The 17,365-nt window shown below is 35.5% G+C and overlaps 1 protein-coding gene across 2 annotated transcripts in view; it reads left to right on the forward strand.

Moving 5' to 3' along the window:
- Positions 1-17,365, forward strand: part of CAAP1 (caspase activity and apoptosis inhibitor 1) — a 72,608-nt gene that overhangs the window by 11,506 nt on the left and 43,737 nt on the right. For both annotated transcript variants that reach the window (XM_019965870.2, XM_070794436.1), the window contains exon 5: positions 15,488-15,561. In XM_019965870.2, the coding sequence (XP_019821429.2) occupies positions 15,488-15,561 (74 nt within the window). The remainder of the gene's footprint in view (positions 1-15,487; positions 15,562-17,365) is intronic.

The following is a 17,365-nucleotide window of genomic DNA, read 5'->3' on the forward strand; positions in this document are numbered from 1 at the left end:
GTCGTGTCTGACTCTTTCCAATCCCATGGACTGCAACAGGCCAGGCTTTCCTGTCCATCACCAACTCCTGGAGCTTGCTCAACCTCATGTCCGTTGAGTTGGTGATGTCATCCAACCATCTCTTCCTCTGTCATCCCCTTCTTCTCCTGCTTTCAGTCTTTCCCAGCATCAGGGTCTTTTCCAAGCAGTAAGTTCTTTGCATCAGGTGGCCAAAGTATTGGACTCTCAGCTTTAGCATTAGTCCTTCCAATGAATATTCAGGACTAATTTCCTTTAGGATTGACTGGTTTTATCTCGTTGCAGTCCCAGGGACTCTCAAGAGTCTTCTCCAACACCATAGTTCAAAAGCATCAATTCTTCAGTACTCAGCTTTCTTTATGGTTCAGCTCTCATATGTATACGTGACTACTGGAAAAACCATTAGCTTTCACCACACGGACCTTTGTTGGCAAAGTGATGTCTCTGCTTTTTAATATGCAGTCTAGGTTTGTCATAACATTTCTTCCAAGGAGCGAGTATCTTTTAATTTCATGGCTGCAGTCACCATCTGCAGTGATTTTGGAGCCCAAGAAAATAAAGTCTGTCACTGTTTCCATTGTTTCCCCATCTGTTTGCAATGAAGTGATGAGACCAGATGCCATGATCTTCATTTTTTGAGTATTGAGTTTTAAGCCACCTTTTTCACTCTCCTCTTTCACTTTCATCAAGAGGCTCTTTAGTTTTTCTTTGCTTTCTGCCATAAGGTTGGTGGTATCTGCATATCTAAGGTTGTTGGACTTACTTTAACTTAAATTAGCTTTTTAAAGGCTCTATTTCTAAAATGGTCACATTCTCAGCTACTAGAGTTAGGGTTTCACACACGAATTTTTTGTGAGGAAATAGTTCAGTTCATAACCTATTAAAAACTAAGTTGCAGATGTCATAACATTTCATGCCTAAACAATTCAGTGTGCACTTCTTAAAAATAAGGCCAATCATCAGAAATAATCAGTATTTCAAATAATATCATTTAATACATTGTTCATATAAAATTTGCCCAATTGCTAAAATAAATTTATAGCATATTTATTTTTTAAATTAATTACCTGGTTGATTTTGATCCAGAATCCAGTGGAATTCATGTGTTATGTTTGATTGTTAATATTACAAAGTTGAGTTTTCTTTTTGTTTACTCTGGGTTTGTTGTTTTTTGTTTTGGTTTTGGCTGTGCTGAGTCTTCGCTGCATCACGCGGGCTTTCTCTGATTGGGGCACAGACTTCTCTGGTGGCACACGGGCTCTAGGGCATGTGGGATCAGAAGCTGCAGGTGCGTGGGCTACTCTGGTTGTGGCACACCTGCTTAGTTGCCCTGCGACATGTGGCATTTTAGTTCTCAGATCAGGGATTGAACCTACACCCCCTGCATTGCAAGGTGGATTCTTAAATCAATAGACCAGCAGGGACGTCTGAAAGCTGAGTTTAAAGAGAAGATGTAGATAGATAAAAGCTTAATGAATAGTCCAGGAACTTAGTTCACATCTTAAAGGAATTTAAAAAATAACAAACCAAAAGAAAGTAGAATAACAGAGGTAAACATTAAAACTAAAGACATAGAAAATAAAAGGATAAATAAATTTATAAACTTGATTTTTGTAAAGGCAAGAAAATAAGATGAATTCTTCTTAGATCTGATTAAGGAAATAAGTGGAGAGCAGTTAAAATCGAGATTAGTGAGGAAGGAAGAGAGTCATGCATTTTATGAGTTTGAAAGAATAGAAACTGCATGCAGCATTGTATAAACAAATTTGAAGCTTGCAAATGGATATCTATCAAAATACACATTAACCAAATTAACTTCTCCCTAAAGTGGAAAACCTGAAGAGATTAACAACCAAGAAATTAGAAAGGTGAATAGAGATCTGTTGAAAAAGACAAGATGAATCCACAGCATTATTTACAAGACTCAATACTTGTAACGTGTTTATATCTAATAAAATGTTCAATAATGTTATTAATTTCAAATAGATTACACCTATGCTATTTAAATTAGTCCGAGCCCTAGAAAAAGATGAAAAGATCTTCAGTTTACTTTATGACTTCTCCATAGTTTTAATATTGCAAATTTCATACATAGTGTCAAAAAAAATGTGGGCGGATTATAGGCCTTCTCACTTGTGAATATAGATGCAAAAATTCTAAGTACAACATTAGCATATAGAATCCAGCAGTATATTAGTGAATACGATTTACTCTAGGAATTTATAGAAGACTTAATTAGAAAGTCTTTTAGTGTAATTCATTTCAGTAAATTAAAGGAGAAAAGTTCAGATAAGTAGATGCTAAAAATGCCTTTGATAATACCCAGCAGTCATTTCTAATATAAGCTATAGGTAAAAAAGATATATAAAACTATTCAGATACAGTAATGACCATTTGATTAGACTTAACCACTTGGTGAACTAAAATGAGGAATCAGACAAGACCATTCGTTTTCAACATTTCTTGAAGGTTCAAGCAAATGCAGTAAGACTAGGAAAAAACAAAAAGCCACACACACGCAACATGAGTGGTAGAAAGTAATTAACTGGTCAAAGGCAGCTAAAAAGATGGGATGATGGAGGCCCAGAGATTGGAGTGACGTACTTTGAAGATGGAGGAAGGAGCCAAAAGCTAAAGAATGCAGGTAATCTTAACCTGGAAAAGACAAGGAGATGAATTCTCCCTTGGAACCTCCAGAAGAAATGCAGCACTACCTTGATGGTAGTGTCCCAAGACTCACTTGGGATTTCTGACCTCCAGAACTATAAGTAATGTAAGGTATGTTGTGTTAAGCCACTATTGCCTCTGTAATTTGTAACAGAGGCAATAGAAAACCAATGCAAGGTATTTGACATAAAGCCAGAGTTACAGATTGTTGCCTATAGTCATAGAGATAGTTTACTCAAAATTTAAATATTTAAAGTTTCAAATGGTTTCCAGCATTTAAAAATCTAGGTGATAGTTAACCAAAATTTGGATTTTTGAATTGCTCAAAAGTCAGATCAGCTTTTCCTGAGGGGAGCAAAAAAAAAAAAAAATTAGAGCTGAACGTAGGTACTCTCTTTTTGTGTGGCATGTGTATGTTTCACTGTGCCACATAGTACTACATTTGCCTGTAAGTTTAAAGTACAGAATGTCTAGAAAAGGAAGCTCTGGTTCAAGGGAAAATGCATAAAGGCCAAAGGTTTGCCTTGGAACCAGTTCTGTCAGTTTTTCAGGGTCTTATCACCTGGGACACATACCTTTACCTCTTTATCCCTGTTTTGATGAACACAAAGAACTTTAAATAGATCTGGATAAAGCAGTCTTTATTATTAAAAGCGCATGGAAATTTTGGTATTTTCTTTTAATGAGTAACTTATGTGCTTTTGTTATCATGCTTATGGCAAAGGAGATGGTATTAAGGATTCTTAGGATTGTCTAAGAAGCTGTAAAATGACAACTTTAAGTATGAGGTATATATATATATATATATATGGTATTTAATATGCTTTATGTGAATTTTCTCATAAACCATTAAAGTTTGAAAATTCAGTATACACAGATGTTTTTGCACAATTTAAAAAAATTTAAAATGAGATTTTCAGTTTTATATGATTCATATGTTTATAAAACAAACAGCTTTGTATGTTTGTTATATTCTAAGGTCAGCTTTCAAATACATGTTTTTTTCCCCCAAACTCTTTTGATTTCTGCTGCTTTTTGAGATTTTGATTGCTTACTCATACATAGTTTACAATAGTTCCCTTTCTTTTTTTTTTTTTATAATAGTTCTTTTTTACTTTCAAAAGTATAACAAATAGTAGTTATAAGAAATTTTTGACAGTGCACTACTTTAAAACTTGAAATTAGTGAGTGTTAACTTATAACAATTTTAATAGAAATGAGATGTAGTAACTATGAAGATAGGACAGTCATAGTTTCTAAATATCTTCATTTTTAGAAAGGTGAGGGTTGAGATCGTCACTTTTGTTCACCTTAGGTGAATAAGTGGGCAATTTTATGTCGTATTGAGATGGTGTAAAACCTTAGCATGTATAATTTTGCAGTGTTTTAAAACTTAGATACTGTGACAAGAGTTGCACATGCTACCAATTGTAAGTTGCTTACCAAGAACATCTGTTTTAAGTAAATAAGGTAATATGCCTGCACGCAGAGTGCTGTCTTCATTTGGAAAAGAAGCTTTATTGTAGCTCTGCTGCTGCTGCTGCTGCTGATTGTGGTTTCACATAAAAATAAAAATACAAGCACTTTAGGGAAATCTTAGCAATGTTCTAGTATTGTTCTCATAAATACTTTTATGAATTTTAAATTAATACGTTTTCAGTGAATGATATTGAGGGAAATGTCAGTGGAAATGAAGCTGTATTTCTCTATGGGTAATAAGCAGTGTTGAGATGCTATCCCAGTTCTGAAAGGCAGAGAAGTTTAAAAACCCAGCTTCTCAAACTTAAGGTATACTGCAGAGCAGATTTGCGAGGAGTGTTCTGGAACTCTAGTCACTGCTCCTTAGCAGAGGATGGGCATATTCTAAACTTCAGCTACTGAATTCTAATTCTGGATACTTAACTTTTTGAAAAAATAGGATACTCCTAAACAGGTCTTGAAAATGAAATGAAGTCGCTCAGTCGTGTCCGACTCCTTGCGACCTCACGGACTGTAGCTTACCAGGCTCCTTGGCCCATGGGATTTTCCAGGCATGAATACTGGAGTGGGTTGCCATTGCCTTCTCCAGCGGATCTTCCCGACCCAGGGATCGAACCCTGGTCTCCTGCATTGTAGGCAGACGCTTTACTGTCTGAGCTACCAGGGATAGGATAGGAGATTTTCCATTATACATATAATTTGAACAACAACTAGGATTGTGTTTATGACCACTCTTGTATTGTGGACCTGTAGTGATATGTGGTAGAACACTGATGCTGTTTGTTAGTTGAATTAAAAAAAACATTCATTTCTCTTCTGTTTTTGTTAAGGGGAAAGCATCCATGCCCTTTTTGATGAAGTATAGCTGTCTTGTGGGTTCAGCTCACTGTCATTAGAGTACTCAGAGTTCAATTTGTTCCAATTCAAGTCACTTATATTCCTTGAATATGTATGTATGAGTAACTTTCCAAGGGGCAGGAGTACTCAGCCAAATACTGACTCTCAATAAGTGTCAATAAAACTGAACTTACTGGGAATAAAAGGCTATTGCTTCATAAACTGTTATTAAGCTTCAATGGGATAAAGTATTTGAATAAAGTTTATAGTGCTCTGAAAGTGAAAGTGGCTTAGTCATGTCCAGCTCTTTGTTACCCCATGGACTATACAGTCCATGGAATTCTCCAGGCCAGAATACTGGAGTGTGTAGTCTTTCCTTTCTCCAGGGGATCTTCCCAACCCAGAGATCGAACCCAGGTCTCCCACATTGCAGGCAGATTCTTTACTGTCTGAGCCACCAAGGAAGCCCACAGCGCTTTGGAACATTGAATTAATGGGCAGCATGAATCTACAGTATGTGATTAAGTGAGCATTTTTATCAATGGATACAAAAAAGGCATCAAGTAAACCCAAGACCAAGCTTTATTAGGAATAATACCTTCAGAAATTGACCTGTGATTCATCAAACTCACATAACCCACTCTGGAATGTATGAAGTTGTTTTGTAATGCTTGTTTAACTATTTATTTGTTTATTTAACTCTACCTTGAATACTTATTATTCAGTATGTTCCCTCCCATATTATTGGAAACCTCCTCCTTTCAACTTCTGCCAACTTGATAACTTTGAAGCAAATCTTGACCCAGTTCTTTTTAAATATTTAGCAGATGGACGCCTCTCTGAAATCTTTATATATATTCCTTGGAATAGGAAGGCCTGAGCTTCTCAGAGGTCTTAGATAAGCTTGAATTGTAACTGTGTTTTCCATTGGGGAATTTTGAGGGTCTTTGGAAGCATTTCTGATTTTGTAACTGTCTACACACAAAAAAATTGTATTCTTTGTGTTACAGAAACCTAATTTTTAAACTATATCTGTTGTTTTTTCATCAGTCATTTTAGTGCCTCATCTTGCTGCTCAAGCACTGGATTAGATGTAAGCAAGTAGTTTTCTATTCTCTGCTCTTTTCCTTATCACTTTTTTAAAAAATTTAAGATTTTCTTAATCACTTACCTAATTGTTTGTATTAATTGTCTTTTCCATTCACTTGAAAAATAAATCCACTTACGTTCAGTGCACTAAACTGGTTTGTTAATTCCTGTTCTTTATGCCAGTGCACTTTTCCCACCATTTGAAGGTTTTACTTACCAAGATCACTCGTATTTATTTCCAATACAATTACTGTAATTTTATAATATGGTTAAATATAAAAACTGACGAAATAGCAGTATGAAAAGATCAGTTGATCACATTGAATGCTTTGGAAAAACTCAAAGTACAGTTGTTAGCTGTGGGATAACAGCAGTAAAAGTTTGGGTGGCATTGTGTGTATGTGTGTATATATATATATAAAGGGTTATCTCTTTCTGCATTCAGAGTTTTCTGTTTTAACTAAGCCAAAAGTAGAGATGTAGACAATGGCTTATGTGAGTAGGATGAGCCTGAACTCTTTTCTGTGGATTCTTTCCAAAGATCAGTGAATGAAGATGCATTCCTGTTTTATGTTAACCTAAGATGCTTAAATTATATATATAACTTTTAAGTGTTTCCCTGTGTAAATTTTTTCTTTTCCAGTAAAGTGATACCACCTGAGTTAGAAAAAAGTGATTTCACTGTATTAGATTATTTTTACTCTTTTATTATGAAAAGTGTCATCTATCTAGAAAAGTAGAGAGACTAGTATAATGAATAACTATTGCCTAGATATAACAATTATTACCACTTTTCATATTTGTTTCATCTGTTTTCTTGAAGTACTATAAAGTAAATTGATTCTAAATGTTTATGTTTGAAATTTCAGAGAATAAGGACGTTTTCCCACATAGCCATGTGTCTTGTGTCTGTAATTTAACAGCTTGTTTATTCGAATGGTAAATACATGCACATGTACATAGTATAATTTTTAAAAGTATTCAGTGAAAATTAGTCTTAGTCTTTTTCCTGTTTCCCATTCTGAATGCCTTCCTATAGGCAGCCACAATAAACCAGTTTCTTGTATATCTTCCCCAAGATGTTCTGTACATTTACAAATGTATAAGTGTATATATATTTTTTCTTCTCACATAAATTGTAGCATACTGTGCAAATTGCTCTGTACCTTTTTTCATTAAATCTTTTCCATTTAATAGTATGTCTTTTCTTGGATTTTGTTTTACTTAGTGCATATAAGGCTTCCTGTACGTATGTGTGTGTGTGTGTGTATGTATACATACACGTATATACATATATACATGTATACACACATGTATCTGTGTACTATTCCATCGTTGGATATAGCAAAAGTTTGTCAGTGGACATTTAAGTGTTTACTGTCTTTTGTTACTTCATATGGTATGAATATATCTGTACGTAAGTAATCATGTTTTTCAGTGATTATATAAATACCTGTAAATTAATTGTTGAATTAGATGTTTGGGCATTTGAAACTTTAAGAGGTAACTGCCATAATTGACTTTCACAGAGTTTAAACTGATTTCTACCTGTCCCTACAAATGTGGAGTATATGTTTTCATATACTTTAGCTAATACGATATTATCTGACATTTTGATGATTGTTCATCTGTTAGGTAAAATTCTCACCAATATACCACCAACTCTGCACTGGGAATTTTAATCTATAATCTCATAAAGTGAAGTGAGAAGTGAAGTGAAAGTCACTCAGTTGTGTCCGACTCTTAATGACCCCATGGACTATACAGTCCATGGAATTCTCCAGGCCAAAATACTGGAGTGGGTAACCTTTCCCTTCTCCAGGGGCTTTTCCCAACCCAGGGATCGAACTCCAGTGTCCCACATTGTGGGCAGATTCTTTACCAGCTGAGCCACAAGGGAAGTCCAAGAATACTGGAGTGGGTAGCCTGTCCCTTCTCCAGGGGATCTTCCTGACCCAGGAATTGAACCCAGGTCTCCTGCATTGCAGGCTGATTCTTTACCAACGAAGCTATCTCTTACTGTGAGTGAAATTGACTGTCTTTCTGTATGTTACAGAGCTGTTTGAACTTCCTTTTCCTCCGAGCTCTTTGTCATTTTTTTTACCTTTTGTGTGTATGTGGGTAGAGGGTTTTGGTCTTTTTTAATAGTCCATTGTTTGTGATATGGGTTGCAATTTTTTTTTTTTTGCTGTTGCTTTACTTTGATTATAGCTTTTATTTATTTGTTTTTGCACATGTATAAGTATTTCAGGTTTATATAGTCTGATTTTATCAAGCTTTTATGGTTTTCGGGTTTTATATTTAGAAAAGGCCTTCTCCGTTCTGAAATTATAAAAAGTATTTTTCATACTTTCTTCTGGTACTTTATGGTTTTTTAAAATATTGAAATCTTTGATTCATTAGGGATTTATTCTTGGTTACCAGTTGTTATTGCTCTTGTCTGTCTTTTCATTGAGAATTTCCACTGTAAAATAATAATTCCATCTTGGTTTAATAGCATATCTTAGTTTTGCCAGTAGAAATAAGTATTTTCCTGTGAGGCTTGGGGTCAAATTTTGAATGCAAACTGACTTGGTACTTTGAGATATAGATAATGACTACTTAAAATTTTTAGTATTACCACTTGGAGAACTATATCTTTACGTAGGAGAAAGTCTGCATAAATGTAAAAAATGAAGGTTCTCGAGTTAAACTAAACCTGCATTTTTAACAGCAGACCTCCACAGCTTACTGTATCTCTGACTTTTGGCAAGTTACTTCACCTTTCTGGGCCTGAATTACTTTGTTTGGACATATAGAAGTAACATCAGTACCTACTGATATGATTGTGATGATGATTAAATCAGAAAAAAATTGTAAAGTGCTTAGAATAGTACTTGTTGAGAAGCAGTGAAAAATGTTGCTGTATTTGCTCTAGAATTTTAACTTTGAATTTGTAACAATCACTATTCTTAAAATTCCGCTTTACATTGATGAGTATTGGGGATTCCCTTCCCCAAATTCTTTTTATGAAACCCTAAAGAAAGCAAAATAACTCATCGTTATTTTTAATTATTATTTTTTACTGTTACTGCCTTTTTAAAAAACAATTTATTACTTAACAAGTTTCTAACTTTTTCATTTATTAAAAAAATAGTTTAAGAGAAACTATCGTATACATATTTTAAAGCATAGAAGGATTTTTTTTTACCCACAAATATAATCAATTTGTTAGATTGCCATTACTCTATGCTCAGTTATTTATTTATTTATTTGTACAGTTCAGGTTTTTGTTTTCTTTACACCCATCATTATGCTCAGTTATTTTAAACTCAGTATGTATTCTAAAGAGCATTGATTACCTGTACCCTAATTATGTCCTTATGTCCTTTTAAGTTGCTATTAGGCTGTGATCCTTAGGCAGGCTATCAAAATAATAGGATAAATTTTTCAGAAAACCTTCACAGAAAATGCCACTAATCATTGACAATATTGCAACTTAAAACTTGGATAGGACTCCAAGTTTAACGTTAGTAGAATGTTTGCATATCCTACTTGTACCCCTTTAAATAAAGCACTTACAAAGTGATCTCATTCAACTTAAAACTGGAAAGGCTTGAAAGCAGGTGTATAGGGATAGAAGAAAGAGGAGAACCTCTGTTTCCTTTAGTCACTTTTGTATAGAATAGAGCCCCCCACTTAGAGAATTGCCTTATTTACAAAAACTTATAATTGTAGAGAGGCAATTTATAGAACAGATTCTTAAAGAATCATGGATCAGAGAAACTGGAATATGGTAACTGATTTTTGGAATTACATTATTTGGGGAATGGAAATGGCAACAAGGGTTGAATTTTGCTATCTTGAATAATGAGCTTGCTGAGGGAAACGTTAGAGGTATGGATTAATTTGCTATTTGGAAAAAGCCCTTTGAGAAAAATAGTTTAGCTGCATTCCATGGTGTTCGAGGGTTACATTTGAGCACTATGTGATTTCATTTTTGTGAACTTGTTCTAAGACTTGGCAGTACCCCAATTTGAAAAATATTAAAAGTGTAATTTAGAACAAAATTCATTTTTATAAAAAGATTATATAGTTATTTGGGTTTGGACATTTATCTACCATCGCAGCCACAATAAGACCCCTTCCATCACACTCAGAATTTCTCCCATGGCTCTTCGTAGTCCACTCGTTCTCCTGTCTCCAGCCCTTGACAACCACTGATCTGATTTTTGTCCTTATACTATTTCTTTTTCCAGAATGTCATATAGATCAGTACAGTATATAGCCTTTTGAGCCTGGCTTCTTTTACTCAGCATAATGCAACTGCGATCTGTTTATGTTGCTGTGTGTATCAGTAGTCCCTTCCTTTTCCTGGATGAGTAGTTGGTATTCCACTGTGTGGATGTACGATAGTTTGTTATCCTTTCTCCAGCTGAGGCCATATATATAGTAGGCAGAAAAATGACTCTGTGGTCTCTAGAACCTGAGAATGTCTTACTTTTGTATACTGACAAAAGGGATTTTGCAGATTTGGTTAACGTTAAGGACTTTTGAGGTGGGGAGATTATTCTGAATTATGCAGATTATCTCAGTTCTCTTCACATTGAATAATTTAAAGGGAAAGAAGAGTAGGTCAAAGAGATGTGCCATGAGAGGACCTTGACAGGGAGCTGGCAACCAGCAAGGCAGCAGGGACTTTGGTCCTAGCATATCAGGGAACTGACAGCCCAAATGAGCAGGGAATGAATTCTCCCCTAGAGCCTCCAGAAAGGAAGGCAGTTTGTAGGGACTTTGATTTTAGTGCAGTGAGACCCCGCCCAGACTTCTGACTTAGAGCTGTGGTATACATTTATGTTATTTTCAACTATTGACCATATATATATGTGTTAGGTCTGTTTCTGGACTGTCTTCTGTTTTGTTAATCTAGGTGTTTATCCTTTCTCTAATACCATTACTGTCCTAGTTACTGTAGCCTTTTAGTCTTGAATGTGATAGTGTGCATCCTTAAACTTTGTTACTCTTTTTCAAAATTGTTTTGGATACTCTAGTTTCTGCCTGTGTCTCATTTTTAATAGTACAGAACTCATAAGTTGGTAGACTGGCTTCTTTCAGCCTCTATATTTTACTCCTAGGAGAGTGGAAAGAACCAAGGGTTATACCTATTGCTAGGCTAGTTTGCCTGATTGATAGTTGATTTTTGCCAGAACGGGAAGAATCCTGATCCGATTCTCTTTGTTTATCCTTCTGTTGAGGTCTCTTCCCAATATTTTTCTTTTGGACAGGAAATTGATTTTTTTTCTTTTAGAAATATAAACCTTAGTAATTCACACGTGTGGTTCTTTTGGTTAAGTTGTGCAGATCTCCCCAGTGTATTACTCTGATTTAAAAGCAAACTCATTCGAGTTACAAGAAAGAATCCTGCCTAGAACTGTATTGGAGGTAAAAGAAAGAAAGGTGGACTGATGTTGGTTTGAGAACTTAAATCCCAAGTATAGACATAGGGCTCCCTTATAATTCAGAGCCAAGACTGTAAATTAAGCTGTTCTAAGGAGCACTGCAGATGGTAGAAGAGAAGTGGGAGAATTAAAACTTCCTTTCTTTTTTCTTTATGGAAAAGAGTACAAGAAGCATTGTGAGATTCTTAAACTCACACCAACCATGTGTTCCTTCCCTCCCTCCTTTACCTCTTCTCTCTCCAGTCGTTAGAAAATTCTGACATGGTTTTAAAGTGTTTGATAGAAATATTTAAATATCATTTAAATATACATTGGAATTCCTCTAGTTTTCCTACCTCTGATACTTATATGTTTTATCATCTGGGGGTGACATTTTTTATTTTCCTAAAGCTGGAAATAAGATGTATGAACACAAAATTTTCTTATACTTTAAGACATTTCCTATTTTGTTTCTATCTTGCCTTTTATATTCTTTAGTGAAAATCTTTAAATTGTATTACAGAACTCTGAATGTATATGGGAGTTTTAGTTGTAAATCTGTGTCTGGAATTGTTTTCAGCTTCGGGTGATACTGATGTAAAAGCCTCTAGCTTTTCATTTTTCAGCCACAAGGCGGTGTGCTGCCTCTACTGTCTGCAGTTTTGTGTTTTTTTTGGTGACTTTTCTTCAACAGCCAGATCAAATCCAACTCAAGAAAAAAAGAACATTATAAAAGTTCACTTCAGGCAGTAAAAGAAATTGTTTATGACAGCAGATAGTCTTTATAGAGGGTTCTAGTTTTATCTGGAGGTGATTCAAGGAGCTTTCACAGAGAAAATAAAAAATGAAATTAAAATAATTCATAAAATAATTTCATTGCTTTATTAATTGTTACTTGGAAAAACTTAAGAGTTATTAAAATGTTTCAGGAATAAGAATAATAATATAAGAAGTATACATGTATGCTTTACCTAGATTTATCTGTTATTAATATTTTATCCCATTGCACATACTCTGTTTATATACTTGTGTATTTCCTTCTGAAACATTTAAAGCTGAGTAACATACATCATAACATTTTACCTCTAAGTACTACATTGCATTTTTTCCTAAGAATAGTGATCTTCTTTTTCATATAACCACAATACATTGTTAACTTCAGTAAATTCAGCTTTAGTAAATTTAACATTGATAAAATAGTTTTGTCGAATCTGCCATCAGTATTTCCATTTGTCTCTTGACTCAATAATATGCTTTATAATGTTTTTCCACTTTAGTTGAGGAGCCTCACATCAGTTGTAACATTTAATTGTCACTACTCTTTAGCTTCCTTTAACCTGGAATGTTTCCACAGCCAACTTTGTATTTTATAACATTGACTTTAACTTCCCTCCCCGCTTTTAATAGAATAGTACTCATTCCCACTTTGGCTTTGTCTGATGATTCCTCATGATACAGATTATATATTCTCAGCTGTAATTTTGACCGCTTCCAATTTGCCTTGATTCATGGACCTAACATTCCAGGTCCCTATGCAATATTGCTCACAGCATCGGACTTGCTTCTATCACCAGTCACATCCACAACTGGGTATAGTTTTTGCTTTGGCTCCATCCCTTCATTCTTTCTGGAGTTATTTCTCCAATGATCTCAAGTAGCACATCGGGCACCTACTGACCTGGGGAGTTCCTCTTTCAGTATCCTATCATTTTGCCTTTTCATACTGTTCATGGGGTTCTCAAGGCAAGAATACTGAAGTGGTTTGCCATTCCCTTCTCCAGTGGATCACATTCTGTCAGACCTCTCCACCATGACCCGCCCATCTTGAGTGGCCCCATACGGCATGGCTTAGTTTCATTGAGTTAGACAAGGCTGTGGTCAGCGTGATCAGATTGGCTAGTTTTCTGTGAGTATGGTTTCAGTGTGTCTGCCCTCTGATGCCCTCTTGCAACACCTACCGTCTTACTTGGGTTTCTCTTACCTTGGACATGGGATATCTCTTCACGGCTGCTCCAGCAAAGCGCAGCCGCTGCTCCTATCCTTGGATGAGGGATATCTCCTCACTGGCTGCCCCTCCTGACCTTGAATGTGGAGTAGCTTCTCTTGGCCCTCCAGCGCCTATGCAGCCGCCACTTCTTGGACTTGGGGTTGCTCCTCTCGGCCGCTACCCCTGACCTCAGGCGTGTGGTAGCTCCTCTCAGCCGCCGCCCCTGACCTTGGGCCTGGGGTAGCTCCTCTAGCTACGTGAGTCATGTTCTGTCTATTAAGGTCTTGTGTTTACCTAAGATCCTTTTAATGGTGATGTTACTTTATGTTTTTGTTAAAGTCATTTTTAAAAAATTAGGTGTATGTGTTTAGAAGAGAAATAAATGCCATTCAAGTTTAAGAGCAAACAAACATTTTCTCTAAAGGAATATACTTAGAAATAAGGTTCCCAGTTCAGTTCAATCCAGTCGCTCAGTCGTGTCCGACTCTTTGCAACCCCATGAATCACAGCAGGCCAGGCCTCCCTGTCCATCACCAACTCCCAGAGTTCACTCAAGCTCACATCCATCGAGTCAGTGATGCCATCCAGCCATCTCATCATCTGTCATCCCCTTTTCCTCCTGCCCCCAATCCCTCCCAGCATCAGAGTCTTTTCCAATGAGTCAGCTCTTTGCATGAGGTGGCCAAAGTACTGGAGTTTCAGCTTTAGCATCATTCCTTCCAAAGAAATCCTAGGGCTGATCTCCTTCAGAATAGACTGGTTGGATCTCCTTGCAGTCCAAGGGACTCTCAAGAGTCTTCTCCAACACCACAGTTCAAAAGCATCAGTTCTTCAGTGCTCAGCTTTCTTCACCAGTAGATGAAATTTAATTTGACATAAGACTTAAGGTGGCATATTTTAACTTTATTTTTGCAAAGCTTTTAATGTAGTGTATTGGCATTTAATCTGTCGCTAAACTGCCAGGGAGTCTTGTTGATCTCTTTGGGATCTGCTAGTCATTCTGGTGAAAGAATAAAATTGACATTAGACTAAAAGAAATAAAAAAAAATTGAGATATCTCAATATTGAATCTCTTAACATGTCACAATTAACACCAAATTAAAATATTTTTATAATCTCTATTTGAGTTTGTACTTGTATTAGTAAAATTTCAATACAAAACAAACTTAAAAGAGCCAAATGTGTTGGCTGGAAAGAAAATTGTAAACTTCTCAAAGAAATAATTTCATCTTTATCCTTCAGTTATTTGAGGAATTTATTATTAAGTGAATATAAAGTTTTGTGAATAGGTAACTTTCCTAGATATTTTTAGTTTGTTAGTCTTAGAGTGTGTATAAAAATTCTCAGAAGGTGATAGACACATATTTTAAAGAAAATAGTCATTTTGAGTATTCACAATAGTTAATTTCTTGACTTTCTGAAAAGTATTTGTAACATCAGTATAAAGATGGCACAGTGTTCTCTAAGAAAAAGAAATAGTTGAGCTCTTTTGCAGAACATAGTGGATCAAGAACTTTTAGTGGCATCTTAAACGTAATCTATTTACTTTGATTATATATGTATATTACAAATAAAATATGTATTTCCCACATCTGTAAACATCAAAACATTTGAGGTATGAAATTAGATGACTGTAAAATGATTTGAATGCCAAAGTGCCCATTAAATTTAACAGTTTAACTTGAAAAATTACTGGATTCTTCTGTGAGTTAGGATTTCTCCCATTAGCTACCCTGCAGAGTATTGGAAAGGAGAAAACCTTGGTATTCTTTCCAGGTTTGCTCTTTGATTTTACAAAGAAGTGTACTACTTAAATTCTAGTAGTTTGTAGCCGCTACTTCTGACACTTGTATACATGTTTCTGTCTCCAGAGTGTACTGAATGGTACCCTGGGGACTGAGAAGGATTCATTGTGTCTTTTCAAGTGTATAACTTAATTCTAGGACCTTGAATATTGTTTAAAAACTTGTTCTTGTTTACTTTCATTCCTCAGACAAGACAGCTGTGTAGATTCTACTTCATCTCTGAGAGAGAACAAGCAACCTGAAGGTTTGGAATTAAAACAAGGTATGGATCACATACTTGACTTTTTCTGAAACATTTGCCTGAAAATTATAAGCATTTTACCAATAATAAATTTTCATAGTCTTCGAGTTTTCCCTCGTTTTATAAATAGGGAAAGGAAATAATTTATTTGGTCTGAGGTCAAGAGTCAGGAATACATCCTTTATTTCATGACTCCTTCAGGTATTGGAGTAGTTCTGCCTTAGTAATATATGGTTACAAACGCCACCACCAAGGTATCATTTTGAAAAGTTTTAATTCAGTCATCTATTATATACTCTTAGCTGCAGGATACTGTAGATATATTGACTGGATAACTGTGGGTTTTACGTGGAGGAAAAAAATTCTATAGGATTATTTTTCTCTCTCTCTTTTTTTTTTTTGCTTCATGTTTTGTTGTTGTTTACTTTCTTCCTTATGTATTGTTTTCTACAAATCAGTAACTTTTGTAACCCAAGTAAAATGGTATTTGTTATTATTTATTCAACAAATAACTCAGTAGGTAGCTCAGTAGGGCTAATCTGTTAGATGTCTTTTTGTTTGTTTGCTTTTTCCTCATGCCTGGTAGAGAAAATTGAATGTAAAAATAAGTTTTTATTAGTTCCTCAAAGACTGCCTTATATATTTTTCCATTTTCCTGATAAAATTACTTCAGAGCCATGAGAGTCTGTTGCGGCCAAAAGGGTTATCTTGTTTATTTCATAGGCAGCTAATCTTTGATGGCTTAGAATAGTTTCTCTAAAACTTTGAGTCATTAGAACTTCCTTGGTAGAGAGAGATGCAGGTCATCAGTTTATTCAGGCAGAATTTCTTCTTTTAAGCTATGGCCTGTATTACCAACACTTAATTAAGAAAGGGGAAAACAAGTTGGTTAATTATGTGATTCTTGCAGTTTGTATGTAGAGAGAACAAAATCTAAGTTTTCTATAATTCTAACTTATGTTCTCTGGCATTTATATATATTTCTGATGATTTTGAGAATTCCAGTGCTTTTCAGAAGTCCTGTTGTGTTAACTTCTTCAATAGCCAGACAAAATTATATCTTTGTATTCTTATTTCTTCTCAGTATATTCTTGCTTCTTTTTAGCATTCCCACAGGCATTAACTCAGATTCATAGTTTTATATTTGTCATGTATAAATACATGCTAAGCACACATTATTTTCATATAATGTAGTCATAATCATTTAACTCTTGTACCTTGTGTGTTTTGACAACACTGCTGTTGTTTCTACCTTTGTTTCTGTTTTTGCATTTAATCAGCAGGTTGTGTAGAGACTGTTACTAGATTATCTGTGTAGAGAAGAATGCCATATAAGGGATGGAAAAGTTCAGAATGGGCAGGTTGATTCTCGTTCCCAGGGAAAAAGGAATGGAGACCCCGTTGTACAAATTAGCTAGTGCCGTGCTCTAAGGGTTTTTCTGCTCCCTTGTTCCAGCACCTGGAGCTCTCTTCAGAATTTCCTTCCTGGTGCTAACAGCCTATTTTGCTGTGACTCTTTTTTTTTTTTAATGGTAACTTGAGTCATTTGAAAATTAGCGATGGAGGCAAAGAAGGAGAGAAAAATAACTCAGTAGCCGGATACCACAAAGCCCAGTTTTTAATGCTCAGGAGCCTTGATAGACACTCTTAGGTTCTCACTTCAGCATCAGAAACGTCAGGAACACAGTCATTGGTAAGTGACAGCCGGCAGGAGTGAGGAGACAGGAGATCCAAGCACAGCAGTACCATGTGCAGTACTGTTCGTGTGCATCCTGTGATTGAATGTAGAGGAAATGGTTACTTCTCAGCTCCTTTTGGAAAACAG

The sequence above is a fragment of the Bos indicus genome, chromosome 8 (genome assembly GCF_029378745.1).
Source record: "Bos indicus isolate NIAB-ARS_2022 breed Sahiwal x Tharparkar chromosome 8, NIAB-ARS_B.indTharparkar_mat_pri_1.0, whole genome shotgun sequence".
Classification (NCBI taxonomy): Eukaryota; Metazoa; Chordata; class Mammalia; order Artiodactyla; family Bovidae; genus Bos; species Bos indicus.